The sequence below is a fragment of the Monodelphis domestica genome, chromosome 3, assembly GCF_027887165.1.
Source record: "Monodelphis domestica isolate mMonDom1 chromosome 3, mMonDom1.pri, whole genome shotgun sequence".
NCBI lineage: Eukaryota > Metazoa > Chordata > Mammalia > Didelphimorphia > Didelphidae > Monodelphis > Monodelphis domestica.
The window spans coordinates 189,157,010-189,174,581 of NC_077229.1; the positions used below are offsets into that span (position 1 = coordinate 189,157,010).

The 17,572-nt window shown below is 38.5% G+C and overlaps 2 protein-coding genes across 4 annotated transcripts in view; one reads left to right on the forward strand and one right to left on the reverse strand.

Annotated features, from left to right (window-relative positions):
• WRNIP1 (WRN helicase interacting protein 1) overlaps positions 1-10,717 on the reverse strand; it is a 40,122-nt gene extending 29,405 nt beyond the window's left edge. For both annotated transcript variants that reach the window (XM_007488056.2, XM_007488055.2), the window contains exon 1: positions 1,670-10,717. In XM_007488056.2, the coding sequence (XP_007488118.2) occupies positions 1,670-2,629 (960 nt within the window). In that variant the 5' untranslated portion in view covers positions 2,630-10,717. The remainder of the gene's footprint in view (positions 1-1,669) is intronic.
• Positions 1-17,572, forward strand: part of MYLK4 (myosin light chain kinase family member 4) — a 156,095-nt gene that overhangs the window by 6,971 nt on the left and 131,552 nt on the right. Inside the window, exon 1 of one of the 2 annotated variants that reach the window (XM_056823356.1) lies at positions 2,033-2,233. The exons of the other annotated variant lie outside the window; for it this stretch is intronic. Within the exon in view, the coding sequence (XP_056679334.1) occupies positions 2,229-2,233 (5 nt within the window). The 5' untranslated portion in view covers positions 2,033-2,228. Of the gene's footprint in view, positions 1-2,032; positions 2,234-17,572 lie in introns of those variants that run through there. 2 annotated transcript variants of the gene reach the window in all.

Here is a 17,572-nt window from a genome sequence, read left to right on the forward strand (position 1 = left end):
TTGGTCCCTATCCCTCTAGAAGCCACCTAATCCAAACTTCCACCAGGTGAGAAATCTTCCCTACTACCATTTTAATTTATGGTTATCTAGTGTCTACTAGGCAGTTCATTATTCAACATATAAGCATGGCATGTTCCACTGCTGGGCAAGTTCCTGTAGGTAGTATGGAAGAGCAGATAGAGCACTTACTTACCAATAGGTATAAAATATGAATTCCAGTGCTCTAGCTTTGAAATTCATTAGTTCTGTAATTTCTGGCAAATCACATTCCTCCTGGGTCTATTTCATCATATTTAAAATGGGGATGATAACCTTTGGGAATTGTGAGGTCTGTTCACCTTAGAATTCAGTGGGAGGGAGGATATGAGATATGTGAACAAGATACACAAACTAGAAGGAAGAACAACTGTACAAATGGAAGCTATATCTTAAATTTTGAAATATCAGTCTAATGAACTAATATCTGACTTCCATTCATTTTCACCCAAAGATCCTGTTTCTGCCTCAGTAGCAACACAGAACAAGTCACCTTAAGCAACAACTCTTAACTACTTGAACTCGGTTACCTTCTTTCACTTCCTTAGTCATCTCTTCTCTAGAATAAACAACCACGATTCTTTCTAGTGGCTTTTGAATGGCATGGCTTTCAGACCCCCTTTCACTATCTATCTTGGTTTTCTTATGGATGCAAATTCTACTTCATTACTGCTTCTCTTCAACCCAGTAAACAGTGGCACCCAGAATTACCCAGTGTTGCTTTGTGGACCCAGGCAAGTAATTTAAACCTGTTTGCCTCAGTCTTCTCATCTATAAAATGAGCTGGAAAAAAAACTGCAAGTTTCTCCAACATCTTTGCCAAGAAAACTCTAAACGAGGTCAAGAAGAACTGCTCAAGATTCACCAACAAACCAGACTGGTATCTCTCTCAGGTTTGAAGGCTGTGGGGTGCACAGGAAGAGCACTGGCATTTGCTTTTCTCAAGTTTTTTAATTCACTGATCCCAAGGGCCTCCTTAATTAAATTGCTAAAATCCCCTATTAGATAACAAACTCCTTGAGGGCAGAGGCTATCCTTTTTTGTATTTCCAGAGTTTATCACAATGCCTGGCACATAGGAGGTCCTTAATAAAAGTTGATTGCTTTATTTCAGTGTCTTGCCACAGTACTTTTGGACTACCCAAGTCTCAAATCAATTGAAAGCTACTGAATTATCAAAAGATAGTCAGATACAAAGGATTTGGAGGCAGTGACCCCGAGTTTAACATCCAGCACTGCCTCTTTACTTGGGGAGTGGGGGAAGGAATCATTTAACCTCTAGATATCTAGTTTCATTTTACAAATGAGAGGTTGGTACCAGAATATCTCCAAGGTTCTACTAAGACAACCCTCAAACTTGGCACTTGCAGTTCACCCAAATGGGAAGAGAAGAAAGGGTTTGGGGCTAAAATATTCTCGGCACCATTCAGGGAAAACCCATGCAACCTAGTCTCATCAGCTGCCTAGGCCCCTGAGCCATTGTATTAACTCTGGCATTTTAAGAAGCACTAACAATAGGTCCCGAGGCACCGAGAGAATGAACGCTTAGGAAGGAGATGAAGGGGGGGAAATGGAGGAAGGGAGAGGGGAAGGGCTCGCCTCTTTCTAGAAGGAGACCACCCCCCCCCACTCACCTTGCCACATCCCGGGGGGCCCCAGAGGATGAGGGAGGGGATCTCGTTGGACTCCAGGAGGGACCGTAGCAGGGTCTCTTGGCCCACCACCTTGTTCTGTCCTATGTACTCCTGCAGCGTAGCAGGGCGCATCTTATCGGCCAGAGGTTTGCCCACCAACTTCTGCCAGATCTCCTCGCGCGCTGGGGTTCGGGGCTGAGCGCGCCCGGGGCCCAGGTGCCCGCTGCTTTCTCGGAAGGCGGCGGTGGAGGGCGCCGAGGCCTCCCAATCCTCTCGGTCCTCCTCGTCATCGTCCTCAGCCCCCATCGCTGCTGCTGCTGCTGCTTCTGCAGCAGCAGCAGCAGCCGCCGCCGCCGCCTCTTCGTCGTCGTCTTCATCCTCGTAGTCCTCGTCGTCCTGGGAGCGCTCGCTCTCCTTCCAGCACCTCGGGGATGCTGAGACTGCGGCGGCCGAAGAGGAGGCGGTGGCAGAGGCAGAGGCTGCAGCCGCGACCGGTCTTTTGCCGGACACCTTCCTCCGCAGGAGCGGGCTCCCGGACGGGCCGCGGACAAAGGCGGGGATGAGGTGGGCACCGGCGCAGGGGCTAGGGCAGCGGTCGTAGGGGTCCCTCCCGTCGGGCGGTCCCGGCCCGTCAGGGTCCTCCGGCTCGCCGTCGCTGCTGTCGCCAGTCGGAGTGGCGGGCGGCAGGCGCAGGGAGCCTCCAGACAGGCGCCTCCTCTTGCAGCTGCCCAAAGGCGGCGGCGGAGGGGGAGGCGGCGGCGAGTTCGGCCTCCTCCCGGGCTCCGAGGACCCGAGGCTCTCCTCCTCGTCGGGCTCTGAGAGCCCGGCTGGATGCAGCAGCAAACATCTGTCCAGGTGCGCGTTGATATGGGCAGCAGGCAGCGCCTGCTGGCACACCGGGCACTGCACCTGGTGCAGCTGCGACAGGAAAGGGTCGTCTTCCGGCCCGCTCACCTCCATCGCGGCCCTTCCTCTCGCCCAACCCCCGCTCCGGCCGCCGCCGGAACCCGCCCCGGATCCCAGGCCCTGCAAGATGCAAGGGCTCCTTTGGGAGCCCCGGAGCCGAGAGGAGGAAGGAAGCTTCTGAGAGTCCCGAAGATGGGCCCGGGATCGAGGAGAAGGAGAGGAAGGAAGGGAACTCCAAACTTCCCGTCCCGGCCCGGGCTCGGGCCTGCGGCGCCTCGAGCAGCACTTCGGGAGCTGTAGTCCCGCCGCCCCTGCCGCCCCCACCGCCGCCGCCGCTGTCGCCCGGGCTCGGCCGCGCCCAGCCCCACTTCCTGCTCTCCCTCCACAGCCAGGGGGGAAAAGAGCCCCGGGGGTGGTCTTGGCGGGAAGCGTCGCTACTTTGTGTCTTTTCTTTGCCTCCCCGGGGTTCCGAGCGTGTGTGTGTGCTTGGAGAGGGGGGGAAAAAAACACGGCATCAAATTCGAGAGCTTCATGATACTGTGCCGGGAGTTGCACGGATAAAATTGTATTATTGTCCGCCTTTTATGGTTGACAGTTTTTTCTCCCCCCTAATCCTTCTCAGCTGCCCTGAACTTCTAGGAACAGATGGGGAATCAGAGAAAGAGCCCTTTGATTGAGGCTTGCAGCTCAGGAACATGGTATTCTTATTTTGAATCACACACACATACAAATCTTGTGTATTATAAAATCAGCAGCAGCATCATAATTGTATCTTTAGAGTGCTTTAAGGTTTACCAAACATCTTTGTTCCAATAACCTTGTGACTTAGATAGTATTATTTTTACAAACGTTATTGTTATTCTCACCTTTTGCAAATTAGAAAATTATTTGCCCAGGGATCGCTACAACCATTAAGCTGTTAAAACTATTTCAAAATCAAGCCTTTTATTGTATTATACAGACTCACAATTAGAAGGAATCTCTCCATAGGAAGAACACTATTAGAATAGAAATCCATTGTACAACAATACTCCTAAGTGGTTATGTTACTTCTTTTTCTACTCTTATTCCTGTGTGACTGGATGAGTCCAGTAGCCTCCTTGAGCCTCAGCTTTCTTTAATCAACATTTATTAAGTTATGGCTCAGTACAGAGCATAGGACCATAGAAGACCCACCCATAAAAGATCATCGAGTATCTTCTAGCATAACCCCTTCATTTTACAAGTGTATCCTGGAATTAGGTGCTGGCCTCCTGTGATGCAGGTGACCCCTTATCTAAGAGAAAGGAGATAAAAATATATTTAAAACACATAACTGAACACTTTTACATGATTTTATAGAAAGAAGCAAACTAAGGCTGAGGTTAAAAAATAAATTTTATTTGAACCCCATAACAATCCTATTACACAGACTGGCATAGGAATATTATGCAGATAGCATTGGTATTATTTCACAGATGAGGAAGTAGGATTAGGGAGGTTGTGATTTCCCCAAGGCCACAACTACATACCAGAGTCAAACAACTATTAAGTATCTAGGACAGGATTTGAACTCCCTTCCAGAGCTCCTCTCCAAATCCTATAGACACTCACTAAAGCAATTTGTAGTCCTGCTGTCTATTATCAAAACAAAAGTAAAAGAGAGGAACAAAAGTAAAACATTAAGTGAAGTCTAGGGAAGAAGGTCATAAATAACCTGAGGGAATCAGGTGGACTGTGCTGAGAAGGTTGTATTAAATTGGACTTAAGTTTGGGTGGGAATACTGTGGTCTTAGGCAAGGAACAGAGGACAGTGCTAGGACTTTTCTGGGGCTGGCTAAAGGGAAGTAAAATATATAACTAGAAAACTTAGAGGGGTAGCCAACTGAGGTGGACCTTGAAGGGCAGAAAGAGAGGTTGAACATTTTTATCAGTAAATATAGTGGAGCCACCAAAGGTTTTTGACAAGGGGAGTAATATTTAAAAAAAAAAAGAAAAGTTGCTCTGGAAGTGGTGCAAAAAATGAATTAGAAAGAGGAAAAAGAATGAAAGCAGAGTCATTAGGAGAGTCCAAGCAGACTGTGTACCTTGGCATGGCAATGATAATTAATATTTTATAACCCTTGAAGTTTACAAAGATCTTTGGTTGCATATGCAGACTTTGCTAAAATCTAGGTCTTCAGCTCATTTCCCATACGTCTCCAAACCATGCACTCCCCCCTCCCCCTTCCATTTCCAACTCCACTGTTTATGTTGTCTTTCTCCATTAGAATATAAGCTTTTTGAGCCTAAGGACTAATATGACTTGCATTTGTATGCCTAATGCTTAGCACAAAGCCTGGGACAGTGAACACTTAATAAATCATATCTATCTATCTATCTATCCATCCATCCATCCTTCCATCCTTCCATCCATTCATCCATCTATCTGCCAACCTGTCTATCTATCTATCTATCATCTACCTGTCTGTCTGTCTATCTATCTATCTACCAATCTATCTATCTATCTATCTATCTATCTATCTATCTATCTATCTATCTATCTGTCTGTCTGTCATTTTACTTGAGCCTCTTAACAGCCTTATAAAGTAGGTAGTATATTATTATATAGAAGAAGCAGGGTTAGAGAGATTGTGACTTCCCTGACTACATAGCTAGTAATTTTTGGAGGGAGCACTCTGTCCACTAATAATAATACATTCCACTCTTTAAGGTCCAGAAAGTACTTTATTTATATTAATTTGTTTGATTCCATACCATGCTAGGGTTGTAGCAATGGAGAATGTGAAAATAGACAAGATGCTGACAGATGTCAAGGAGATTGCTGTGGACTGATTTGATATGAAAGCTGAGTGAGATGGAAAAATTCCTAACAATGCTATGGACTTGGGAAAAATGTGAACCTAGGAATAAAGGAACTGTTGGTAAATCCTATTCATTTTCTTTGCTCCCACAATCTATCCCTCTTTTAAACTTTGTCATTTCTTTTGAGAATACCACAATCTTCCCAGTCATACAAGTCCATAATTTCTGTATCTTCTTTGCTTCCTTTTTCTCATCCTATCTCCCTGCCAAACAAAGTTCCCAGCACTTGTAAAATTTTCCCCCAAAATTCTTTGTTGGTTCATGGGTCCACCAACCTAGATCAGGCCTTCATCATCTCTTGCTGGTGCTATTATATCAGTCTCAATGAGTTTTAGTTTGCAGTTCCCCTCTCCAGTCAATTTTTTTGTACAGCTGTCAAAAAAATACATCTTTTAAGTCATAGATCACATCTTTTCCCCTTCCTCACAAACTTCCAAAGAAGAAATACAAACATCTTAACTTAGAATTTTAGTCCTTTTGGGATCAGTCTCCTACCTACCCCTCAAGCCGTATTTTACATTACTTCTTTCAAATGTTAATTGTTTCAACCTTCTATTTATTTGCATTCACAAACTATTAACTGCCCATTCCCTCCTCCAATACTTTCTCTCCTGTAATGCTCTATTCTTTTGCCACCTCCTTCCAGAAGCCTTCCAGATCTTTTTTGCAGTTAGTACTTTATACCTCTTCAGTTTACTTGTTTATTTATCTATTGTAACATGTATCTCATCCTTCCCCCTCCCCTTGCAGATTTAGCCACCTTAAAGACATCTAGAAGAACTTGATAAACATGTATTTGTTGTTTAGTCATTTTTTCAATTATGTATGACTTCTTTCTAACTCCTTTTGAGGTTTTCTTGTCAAAGATATTAGAGTGGCTTGCTATTTCCTTCTCCAGCTCATTTTACAGATGAGGAAACCTAGGCAAATAGAGTTAAATGACTTGCCCAAAGTCACATAGCTAGTTTGTGTCTGAGGCCACATTTTAATTCATGTGTTCCTAACTCCAGACCCAGCCCTCTATTCCATTGTGACACCTAACTGCCCATAAGAAACATTTATGAATTTGGATTAATTTAGGCATACTGAATTTGACATGCTAGTAGGGCGTTCAGGTGCAGATGACTTGTCAGCAGTTGGAGATGTTAATTTTGCAGGTACCTCAAAAAGAAGTCAGAACTAGACAAGATTTGGTAATAAACTTTTTAGAGGTAGTCACTGAATCCAGAGTTGTAAATCAGATTGTCAAGGGAGAAAATGAACAGGAAGAGAAAGCTAAAAGAGACATCACCCAAATTAAGGGATCCAGGAGAGGATGCAGAACTGTTGAAGGAGACAGAGAAGCAGTAGTTAGAAAGACAGGGATTAGTTATCAACATGTATTATATAAGATATAAAAATATATATAAATATATAAACTTGATAACTTTGTTAATATGTACTTAGATGTTCTATGACTTCAAGGTGAAGATGGATATAAAGGGAGATGACAATATGGATTATCTAGAAAATGAGAACGGCAAGCTTCTTGAAATCTCATAACTATGTATCATGAACACTTTCTTCCAGAAAAAGTTTAAAAGCCTAGGCATCAAAAACAAATGAAGGTGACTATCTTAAGAGACTTGAAACCTGTTGGTTACTGTTATGAATCATATCAGAATCATGTATCTTTAGTCTGACTATTAATTAGTTAGAACCCAAATCAAAAGTAACATCTAATTGGGGGAAAGTAGAGTCAGGGTTTTCTTGACTTAATGGATTTATTACAAGGGATTTATTTTTGGTTTTTCCTTATACAATACGGTGAATGAAGAGATTGAGCAGGGATAGATATAGGATGGCCAAAAAAAAAAAGGGAAAATAAAAGAGAGTCATTGAGCTATCTTTTTTTTTAAATGCACACAACAGACCAGAAACTATAGATTGAACTTCAGTCAGTCATTCAATAAACAAATATTTATTATCCAATACACAAATATGTGTTAGGCATTGTACCAAGCTGTACCTTATAAATATATGCATATATGTATACATATGTGGCAAAAATGTATTTTGTGCTTAAATTCTGAATAAAAAATAAATTTAAAACACAAGAAAGGCTAAATACAACAATCGGGATGACTTAAACCTGATGTATTTAAGGTAAGCCAGGATAAAGAAATGGAAACTGAAGGGATGTCCATCACCTGGGGAATGGCTAATCAAGTTGTGGTACATGATTGTAATGGAGTTCTATTCTACTGTGCTATAAGAAATGATTAGAAGGATGATTTAAGAAAAATTTGGAAAGACCTACATCAACTGATGCAAAGTGAGGTTAGCAGAACCAGGAGAACATTGTATGCACTAACAGCAATATTATATGATGAACATTTATGAATTACTTAGCTATTTTTTATAATACAGTTTTCCAAGAAAATCCTCAAGGACTCATGATAAAAAATGCCATTCATCTCTTAAAAAAGAACTGATGGAGTCTGAATGCAGACCAAGATATGCTATAATTCACTTTATTTCTTCACTTCCATTAGTTTGAGTTCTCTCAGAAAAATGACCAATATGGAAAGATGGTTTACACTATTACATATGTAAACTCTATATCAGATTGCCTGACATCTCAGAAACAAGATTAGACAACTGATACTTGATCCTCTTAAAGCAGGGAGAGGGTAATAATGGGTTGGGACACATCTAAAGAAGACAAAGAATACTATGAGTATTTTTAAAGGTGAGCCATTGATCATAAATACTTGTAATTGTAAAGCTTTGAAAATACTTATAATACATTGAAATACAAAGGAAGAGGGGAAAATAATTCTACAGACAGCTTGGCATGAGACCCAACTAAACCACAAAAGATCAAAGATGAAACAGGAAGATAACAAAGCTCAATGATGGAAGAAATTGTCAACATTTCTAAAGTATCCCATCACATTTCTATAACATTATCAGTGGCAGAGAATCCATCCCAGTGGAATTCTACGTTTCTCCCTGATGCTCTGGTCTAGGAAGCAGAAAGTCCACATAAGAAAGCAGTTCTGGAAAGAGTTACTGGACCAGATCAAGTACACATTAAGAAAACAGTTGGTGAGAATCACCTAATCTTTACAGCTTTATAGCAAAAGAATGAGTTAAAAAAAAAGAACACAACATTAACAACTGCCAAACTGTATGCCTATTTTCTCATTTAAAAAAAATTTCTTTATGAAAATATTTTACATATTCTTTGATGAAAATATGAGAAGAAAACAGATGGGCTTTGAAAATAATTCTTTACACAACTTCATAGTCACACAATTCACTGGAAGGTCCAGAGCATACAAGATTTTAATGCTATTTATTTTTTGCTGATTACCTAAAGAATTTTAACTCAGAATAAAATATAATCTTAATAACTTATCACCAACAAGGAGTTTCTCATGGACGTTAAGATTATACAAGAAGAATCCTTGATAAATATAACCAATTAGATAACTATTCAATGAATCACTAGTAATTTTTTAAGTTAAAAAGTGCTCAGTGATTCTTTCTGCTTTTATATCACTGACATTTTTGGATATACTGTCATCATTCTAATATTGAATTCTCTCTTGCATTGAAGAAAAAAATCACTAAGCAAAAATAGTAAGTCCAGTGACCAGGTGTTACAACATATACAACATTCTACCTTCTTTGTTCCCCATCTCTTTCCCAAAGCAGAGTTGTTTCATTATCTGTTCTTGAGGACCATTATTATTTTGTTTTCACTTAATCAGTTCAGTTTTCTTTTACTTTTCATTTGCATTGCCCAATTCATTGCTTATATACCTCTAGTTCTACTTATTTCTTTGCCTCAGTTCACCTAAAGCTTAGTAAATTCCTTGATATTCCTTAGTGCCCAACAATTTTCCATGATATTCATATGTCACAGTTTGTCCAGCCATTTTCCTAATCAATAGATGTCCACTTTGTTTTTGGGTAGTTGATACACAAAGAATGCTGCTATGAATATTTTGGTTTAGGGTGAATCTTGTTTCTTGTCTTTGTTCTCCAGTGCATTAGGTGATATGCTTAGTAAATGGATTGCTGGGTCAAAACGACAGTCACTTAATCACCTTTCTTATATAATGCCAAATAGTTTTTATAAAGTGTTGGACCAATGCACAGTTCCAATAACAATGTATTAGTGTGCTTGTCTTCTTCCAGCTCGCTGACATTGTTTCATATTTTTGTCATCTTTACAATTTTTTATAGTGTGAGATAAAACTTTAGTTGTCAAAATTTGCATTTCTCTTCTTATTAGTGATTTGGAGCACATTTTTATGTGGTTATTCATTTTTGGGGAAAAATTTTCATATCCTTTGACCACTTATTAAATTGAGTAATGTCTCTTAATGTGTACCAATATCGTATTTATTTTGGGCCTCAATTAATTAGTGACATTTGATATAAAGATTTTTCTACTTGTGAATAATTATAGTTGAGACATAAGTCAGGGAAATAGATTTTTATCAAAAGTATAAACTTTCACATAGACAATATTTGCATCAAGTCCAAATGCAAGATGTAATACCTATAAATAAGAGATTCTTAATCTGCATTCATAAATAAATAAGGGATTCTTTTGCAAGTCTGTTGGAACCTAGTTACCATCTCCCTCCTCAGAATAGTCTTTCTAAATTCAGAAAATAAAATACCCAGATTACAAAGGAAGACAATTATACTTGATTATCAATATATTAAAAAAATAAGTTAGAAGTATACTCTGTTTCCCAAGGAGATTCAGGAAAGAAGAAAAGAATGTTCCAAAGTACTTATAGTAGCTTTCTTTGTGGTGGCAGAGAACTGGAAAACTGAGGGGGTGTCCATCAGTGAGGGAATGTCTGAACAAACTATAGTATAAGATTGAGATGAAATATTTCTGCACCACAAGAAATGATGAGCAGACTGATTTATTTTAATTGGAAAGAACTACGTGAGATAATGAACAATGAAATGAGTAGAACCAGGAGAAGATCATACACAGCCATAGAATTCATTCTGGAAGAATAAATTGTGAATGTTACCTCCAGAAAGTGAATAGAAAGGTGAAATTTGAAAGTCTTAATTTATATGTCCATGTTGGTCACTTTGATGATATTTTTTTGTGATGAAGGGAGGGTGAAAAGGCTAAGATACTAGTGGACAGGATTTATGATGTAAATATGAAGAAAGATGAGCTAAACATATACAGATTTGTGATTTCATTTGTGTACTATCTTCTTTTTTGTATATGGAAATGCTTGCTTCATTTGGTTTTGTAAATAAAAATTTTTTTAAAGTCAGAATTTCTGCTACTACTGATATTAGTTAGCATTTATTTAGCATTTTAAGCATTGCAAAGCACTTTACAAATATCATCTCATTTGATGCCAAAACAAATGAGAGAACTGAAGCAGAGGTTAGGTGACTTGCCCAGGGTCACAAAGCTATTGTCTGCAGCTAGATTTGCACTCATGTTCCTGACTCTAGGTCCTATGTGGTCTTCAATATGCCACCTAGATGCATAGCTGGTCATAGATGGTGAGGTCCTCCAAATGCTTCTGTTTATGCATGATATTGTGTTGATTGAGTTTCTTCCTAAAACTTTTCAGGCGCTTTTCTTTTTCTTTTTTTTTAAATCATTAATTATTTATTTATTTTTAACCCTTACTTTCTGTCTTGGAATCAATACTGAGTATTGATTCCAAGGCAGAAAAGTGGTCAAGTGACTTGCCCAGGGTCACATAGCTGGGAAGTGTCTGAGGCCAAATTTGAACCCAGGACATCCTGTCTCTAGGCCTGGCTCTCAATCCACTGAGCTACCCAGTTGCCTCCTTTTCAGGTTCTTTTTCAATGAGATCCTTCAGTACCCAAAAGAGATCAGCCTAACAATGTAGAGAAAAATCCAATGGATGAAAATTACCTATTGTTCAGATAATGATATTGCATTGGATGGCTAGTTCATTGAGCTGACATATCAGTATTAAAATGGGATTGGAACTCCAAAAGGACAGTGGGTTGGTCTAGGATTTGAACTGGAATAAGGATGCATGCTGGATTACATTTGGAAAACTGTATGGTGCTTTTTTAATTATTCAAAGCTGATTTCCTGGCACACACACACTCATTCACATATACACACAAATCTTTAAAAACAACATACTAAGCCTGCGGATGCTACATGCTCATAAATCCTTCCATGCCACAACATTCAAAGCATTCAAAATTGAGGATAACCTAAAAAGATTATGGTGATGTGTATGGTGGACACAAATAGGTTCTCATATTTCCAATGATGACACTGCAAATGGAAAAGGCAAGAGGGAACGCTAATTGATAAATACCTGCAGGGTTCCATTGGTACCCAGGAAATTAAAAAAGAGACCTATGCAAGGATGAGTAACCTTTAGGAAGGGTCTATGTTAGGGTACAAATGAAAAAAATTGAAAAGATGAAGAAGGGCAAGTGAGATATCTTTCCCCTTTGGTTTTCATTAAAATTGGTAGAGCACTTGCTTCTTATATTGGCAAAGACCTGGATTCAGAAGAGATATCTATTGATTGGGGAATGACTAAGCAAACTGAAGGACATGAATATAAGGGAATATTATTTTGCTGTATGAAATGAAGTATGTGAAGGGAAAAATGCTAGTTGATTATAACACATAAACAAAAAGAACCTCAAAGCAAATGAAAAGGAATTCCATAAAATTATAATAACTGAACTTGGCCCAAAGAAGATATATGAAAATGACTCTTTCTCTTCTTCTTTGCAAAGCAGAGGGACAAGGGTATGGAGCACTCATGCAACATCAGACTTGGCTGATATATTGATTAGTTTTGTTGAACTGCTTTTTCTTTCCCTTTTGTGCTCCTTGTTAGAAAGGTCAGCTTTCTGGGAGAGGTGAAAGGATATATAAGAAAGTGTTGATCATATAAAAGAAAAAGATATCTTCCTACCTCACCAAGATGGTTGTGAGAATAAAATCATGTAACATATGTAGAGGACTGCTTTACAAAACTTAAAGCATTATATAAGCGCTAGCTATTATTATTACTATCATTGCTATTGCTGTTGTTATATTATCACTCTCTCTGTCCAGTTTTTCTATTTTTGAAAACTAGATTATCAGAATTTATGCTTAGTCTATAAAATAGCATATGATTTTAAAATTGGGCAAAACAAAAAGTCATTAAACTGTGTATGTCCTTTGACCCAGAGTAACCTCTATAAGGACTACTCTACAAAGAGCAAAGAGAGGGTAAAATAAGACATACATTTTCAGACACAACTAATTTAGGAATTTATATTGCTTGACTATTTATTTTTGTTAAAAGAGCATTATTTTCCCTAGTTTTTTTTCTGCACAATGATAGGGGTTAGTGAAAAAAATGAAAGTTTTTGAGCTAAAATAGCACAAAAAAGAAAAAGAAAGAAAAGGTCACAAAGCAGTTTGAAGTTTATCTTATAGTGAAAGAATTTTAGTTCTCAGATTTGTTCATTTGGATTTTGCAGAAGGATATGGAAGGCTATTCTAAAATGTGATCATATGGTTTACTTAATTATTTGGGAATAAAATTTGCAGGACTTGATTTTTACTCTGAGGATAGCTTTCAAATATTGTTTTTCCTCTCCTCCCTGCAAATAGGCTAAATTAGTAATCCGTTTACATGTTGTAGTAAAGTGCATAAGAAGTATAATAAATGGAAGATTCTTTCAACCATTATGAAGATTAAAAGAACTAAACTTTGTTCAAAATTTCTTGATGAGATTACTTTAAAATTTTGTTTTCTCTACCCCTCTCTTTTCCATTCCTGGCCTTTTTTTACCCTTCTAATTATATTTTTAGTTTTGATTAGTCACAATTTAGCAACTGGTTCCCTGACACTTGAAAATTTCAAGGGTCTAATGTCAAACTGACTTGTAAACAAGCCTGAACACTTTGTAACACTACCAGCCTCCCTGCTTAAATTGTCCACCCTGCAGGCAAGACATGTGAGATAGAAATCAGTCAGAGGCAATAATTAAAAAAAAATATTAGGCATGAAACTTATCAGTGAAATAGCATTTAAATTAAAAAAAGAAGACAGAACTATAGTAAATCTCCCCTTTTCACAGCTTCTCTTTCTTTTTTTTCCCCCACCTCATATACTCTAAGACCTAGAATGTATAGGGAAGGATTTTAATCTTTTTTTGATGCCAACATTGGTGACTTAAGACCAATTCTTCACAAGCTCTTCAGAAATGATTTTTGTTTTATTTAGTAGAGGAGAGGGTTGTAGGTAGTAAGAAAAGTGAAACAATTCTCCACTCCAAAATAGTTAGAATCCTTAGCTGCCTTCAAAACATAATTCAGGGTCTAGCGCCTACATTGGGACTTTCTTGTTTACCTGAGTTATCACTCTTTCCCTCTTGAAATGACTTTGCCTGGATTTGCTGAGCTGCATACCTCATGCCCAACTCTCAGGAAAATGGAGGCCCTTGGAGGTCAGAGATTGTCTCCCTATACATTCTAGGTCATAGGGGATATGAGGTGGGGAAAAAACTGGAAGAGAAGCTGTGAAAAGGGGAGATTTAGTATAGTTGTTTCTCTCTCTGTCTCTGTCTGTCTGTCTGTCTGTCTGTCTGTCTGTCTGTCTGTCTGTCTTTAAAAAGCCTACCACAATGCTTGGTACTAGAAGACAGTTATTACTTATTGAATTGAATTGAAAAGCTGCAGCATCCATTTTAGCATTAGCCAAGAGTGTGCCATATAAGAGTGTGAATCTTTTTTTTTTTAAACTTTACCTTCTGTCCTATTGGTTCCAAGGCAAAAGAATGGCAAGGATTAGGCATTTGGGGTTAAGTGACTTGCCCAGGTAGGAAGTATGTGAGGCCAGATTTGAACTCAAGTCCTTCTCACTCCAGACCTGGCACTGTATCCACTGAGCCACCTAGCTGCCTCTGTCATTTTGTCTTTATACACATGTAATATGGTAGGTGAATAGTTTAAATTCCAATTGTTTTTGTGATATTATACATAAAGAGAATGCCACCAAAATCCATCCAGACTAAGAGTCCAACTCTAGTAGTTATAACTGTTGCCAAAGAAGTGCCTTACTTTTTTTAGAATTTTTCTTTGACAGACAGGACTTTTATAATTATATATTATCATATTGGGAAACTGTGGGGATAGAAAATGAATTGCTAGTATTTTATGCAGCTGGGATCAAAATAAATAGAGCAATAGATTGGATATCAGTACATAGAGGTATATGAGAATTTATTTTTCACATACTATATTAATTCCTGCATAGTAAGGAGACTTACTGTGTATTCTTGTGTCTGGAATCTGGGTCAGAGATACCATCTAGTCTGTTACTTTTTGCATTTTCATTGTTGTTGGGAATCCCAAGGAATGGCTTCCTTTTTAACAGAATTTGGATAATAAGTGAAGGAGAGAAGAGTTTTCTGGCATATGTGACCTGCCCACCTGTGGAGATAGGGAGGGGTTAATTGATTGATGGACCCCCTCTTAATTAACTATCACCAATTAAAGATATCTTGGGATGGTCAAGGGAGTGCCTGAATAATGAGCTCCTATTTATTGGGCTGCTTTGACCCATCCCTGGTTATGAGAGAGTTATGGAAACCTATGATACTGGCCTAATCAATAAACCTGATATAATCAATAAGCTTATATTCTTACCCCAAAATCAGTCTCGAGATCATTTTAATAATAACAGGTGTGATGTGACTCTGGCCTGCTACTTTCTATCTATATGGCTCTGGGCAAGCCTCTTTGAAGCTTCAGTTTTCTCATCTTAAAAATGGAGATAATTATCCCTGTCTACCATACTTCCCAGGGTTTTTATAAAGATCAAATGAAATAATATTGACATACTTTATAAACTTTAAAGTATTCTTAGGATATAAGAGATTTAATTTTGAAGGAATTTTAGTTAGACTAAGCCTAGTAACATTTTCATAAAAATTAAGCCATGGAATATTTTGGGAAATGAAATACATTGAAAAAGGCCCAAAATGTGAATCCCCAAGATTCAGAGTAGGGAATGTTTCCAGAATATAGGGAATTAGAGAAATTTTGATCAAAATGAAAAAGTCAAACCTATCTTTATGCTCTCATTTGCTTCATGTAGCAAGTATTTTAACATATAACAAATATAATAAACATGAGGAAGCAGGCTGGGCTCACAAAAGCTGAGGCACTGTGCATGTTCTAGTCTTTACCTGACCATATGGACCAGATTCTGTTCTGAGGAGCTTGCTTCTAATGAGAGAAGATAGCATCCTATTTCTTAAATTTAAGATTTTCCTAATTTATCACCTCATAGACAAAATATACTTATAGCTTAGGTAATGCCTTATGTCTAGGGCAGGGGTCCCCAAACTATGGCCCGTGGGCTGCATGTGGTCCCTTGAGGCCATTTATCCGGCCCCCACCACACTTCTGGAAGGGGCACCTCTTTCATTGGTGGTCAGTGAAAGGAGCACAGGATGCATCTGCATCCTGTGCTCCTGGAGTACTGTATGTGGTACAGTTCTACTTCCAGTGACATAATCCTTTACGTGATGCCTTGTCCTGAGAGTAACTGAATGAGAACAAGGTGCTGTGCAAAGGATTATGTGGCTGCACAATGGAAGATGTCAGCATGGTGAGTGGCGATCTGGGGGAGGGGATTCCGCACTGTGTATACTGTTGTCCAGTATAGGGGTGGCGGTGATGATGTGCAATGTGCATAGGGATTTGTTCATAGTTTTTTTTATAGTCTGTCCCTCCAACAGTCTGAGGGACAGTGAACTGGCCCCCTGTTTAAAAAGTTTGGGGACTCCTGCTCTAGGGTTTCCTCAAAAAGGGTTGGGAAGAGAATAAAAGGGTATCCAATGTACAATATGAAATTAGGCATGGGACAGGTAATTTATTCTTACACATAAAAGAAATGCTGAACTTGAAAGGCTTGTAGTATGCCCTAATACTCTACTATACCATTTTTCAACTATAGTTCAGTCATGTCCAACTCTTCATGATATCATTTGGGATTTTCTTGGTGAAGATACTGGAATGATTTGCCTTTTCTTTCTCCAGCTCATTTAATAGACAAAGAAATCAAGGCAAAAAAAAAAGGTTGTGACTTCTCTAGTGTTACAGTTAGTAAGTGTCTGAGGCCAGATTTGAACTCAAGAAGATGAGTCTTCCTGACTTCAGACCCAGCACTATATCAACTGTGCCACCTAGCTGCCCCCAGCAGAGGTCTGGATTTGCAGTTTATTAAGTGGAAGTACAATCTAAAAGGAAGGATATGTCACAGGAGAAAAATGTTAATATTATACTATACAATGTAGACTAAAGTCTGCCAGAAGCAATTTTATTTAATTTGATGTAATAATACTGTCAATAAAAGAATAATAGCTAACATTTACATAGTGCTTACTATATTCTAGGTGCTCTATAATTATTATCTTATTTGATCCTTACAACAACCCTGGGAGGTAGGTGCTATTATTATTTTTATTTTACAGATGAGGAAATTGAGGCTGAGAGGTTAGTATCTTGTCTAAGGTCACCCAGCCAGTAAGTGTCTGATTGGGACTTGAATTCAGATATTCCTGATTCCATGTCCAACACTATCAACTTTATAAGATATTTATATCGATATCTAGCCATATTATAGCTAGATATAAAGAGAAAGAGACAGGATAGCTGAATAATGAAAAAAAATATATCTAATGGAGTTTTGCTCTGACCATTTTTCCAAATTTAATTCAGCCCCTTCTGGGTCCAGGTTTTAGAATTATCAAAGTCCCCTCAATAATTTCTTTCACACACAGGGCAATGTCTAACTCTATTACCTGCCCAAAATATAGATATTGGTAAATCAATTTAATTTATATTATTATTTTAAAAAAATCTCTGAGGATAACAACTAATAACCCATACCCCTATCTTCTAATCTCTATTAAATATTTTTTTATTTTTTCAAATTCTAAACTTAAATGACAAAAAAGGACATTCCTATATTCACAGCAGAATACAAGAAGATTTATATGAAACTGGGAACCTCCATGTCATATTGTAACCTAAGCCTCAAAACTTGTTTGTATGAAGGACTATCTTTACCAGTCAAAATTAATTGCTTGGCTCTCCATATC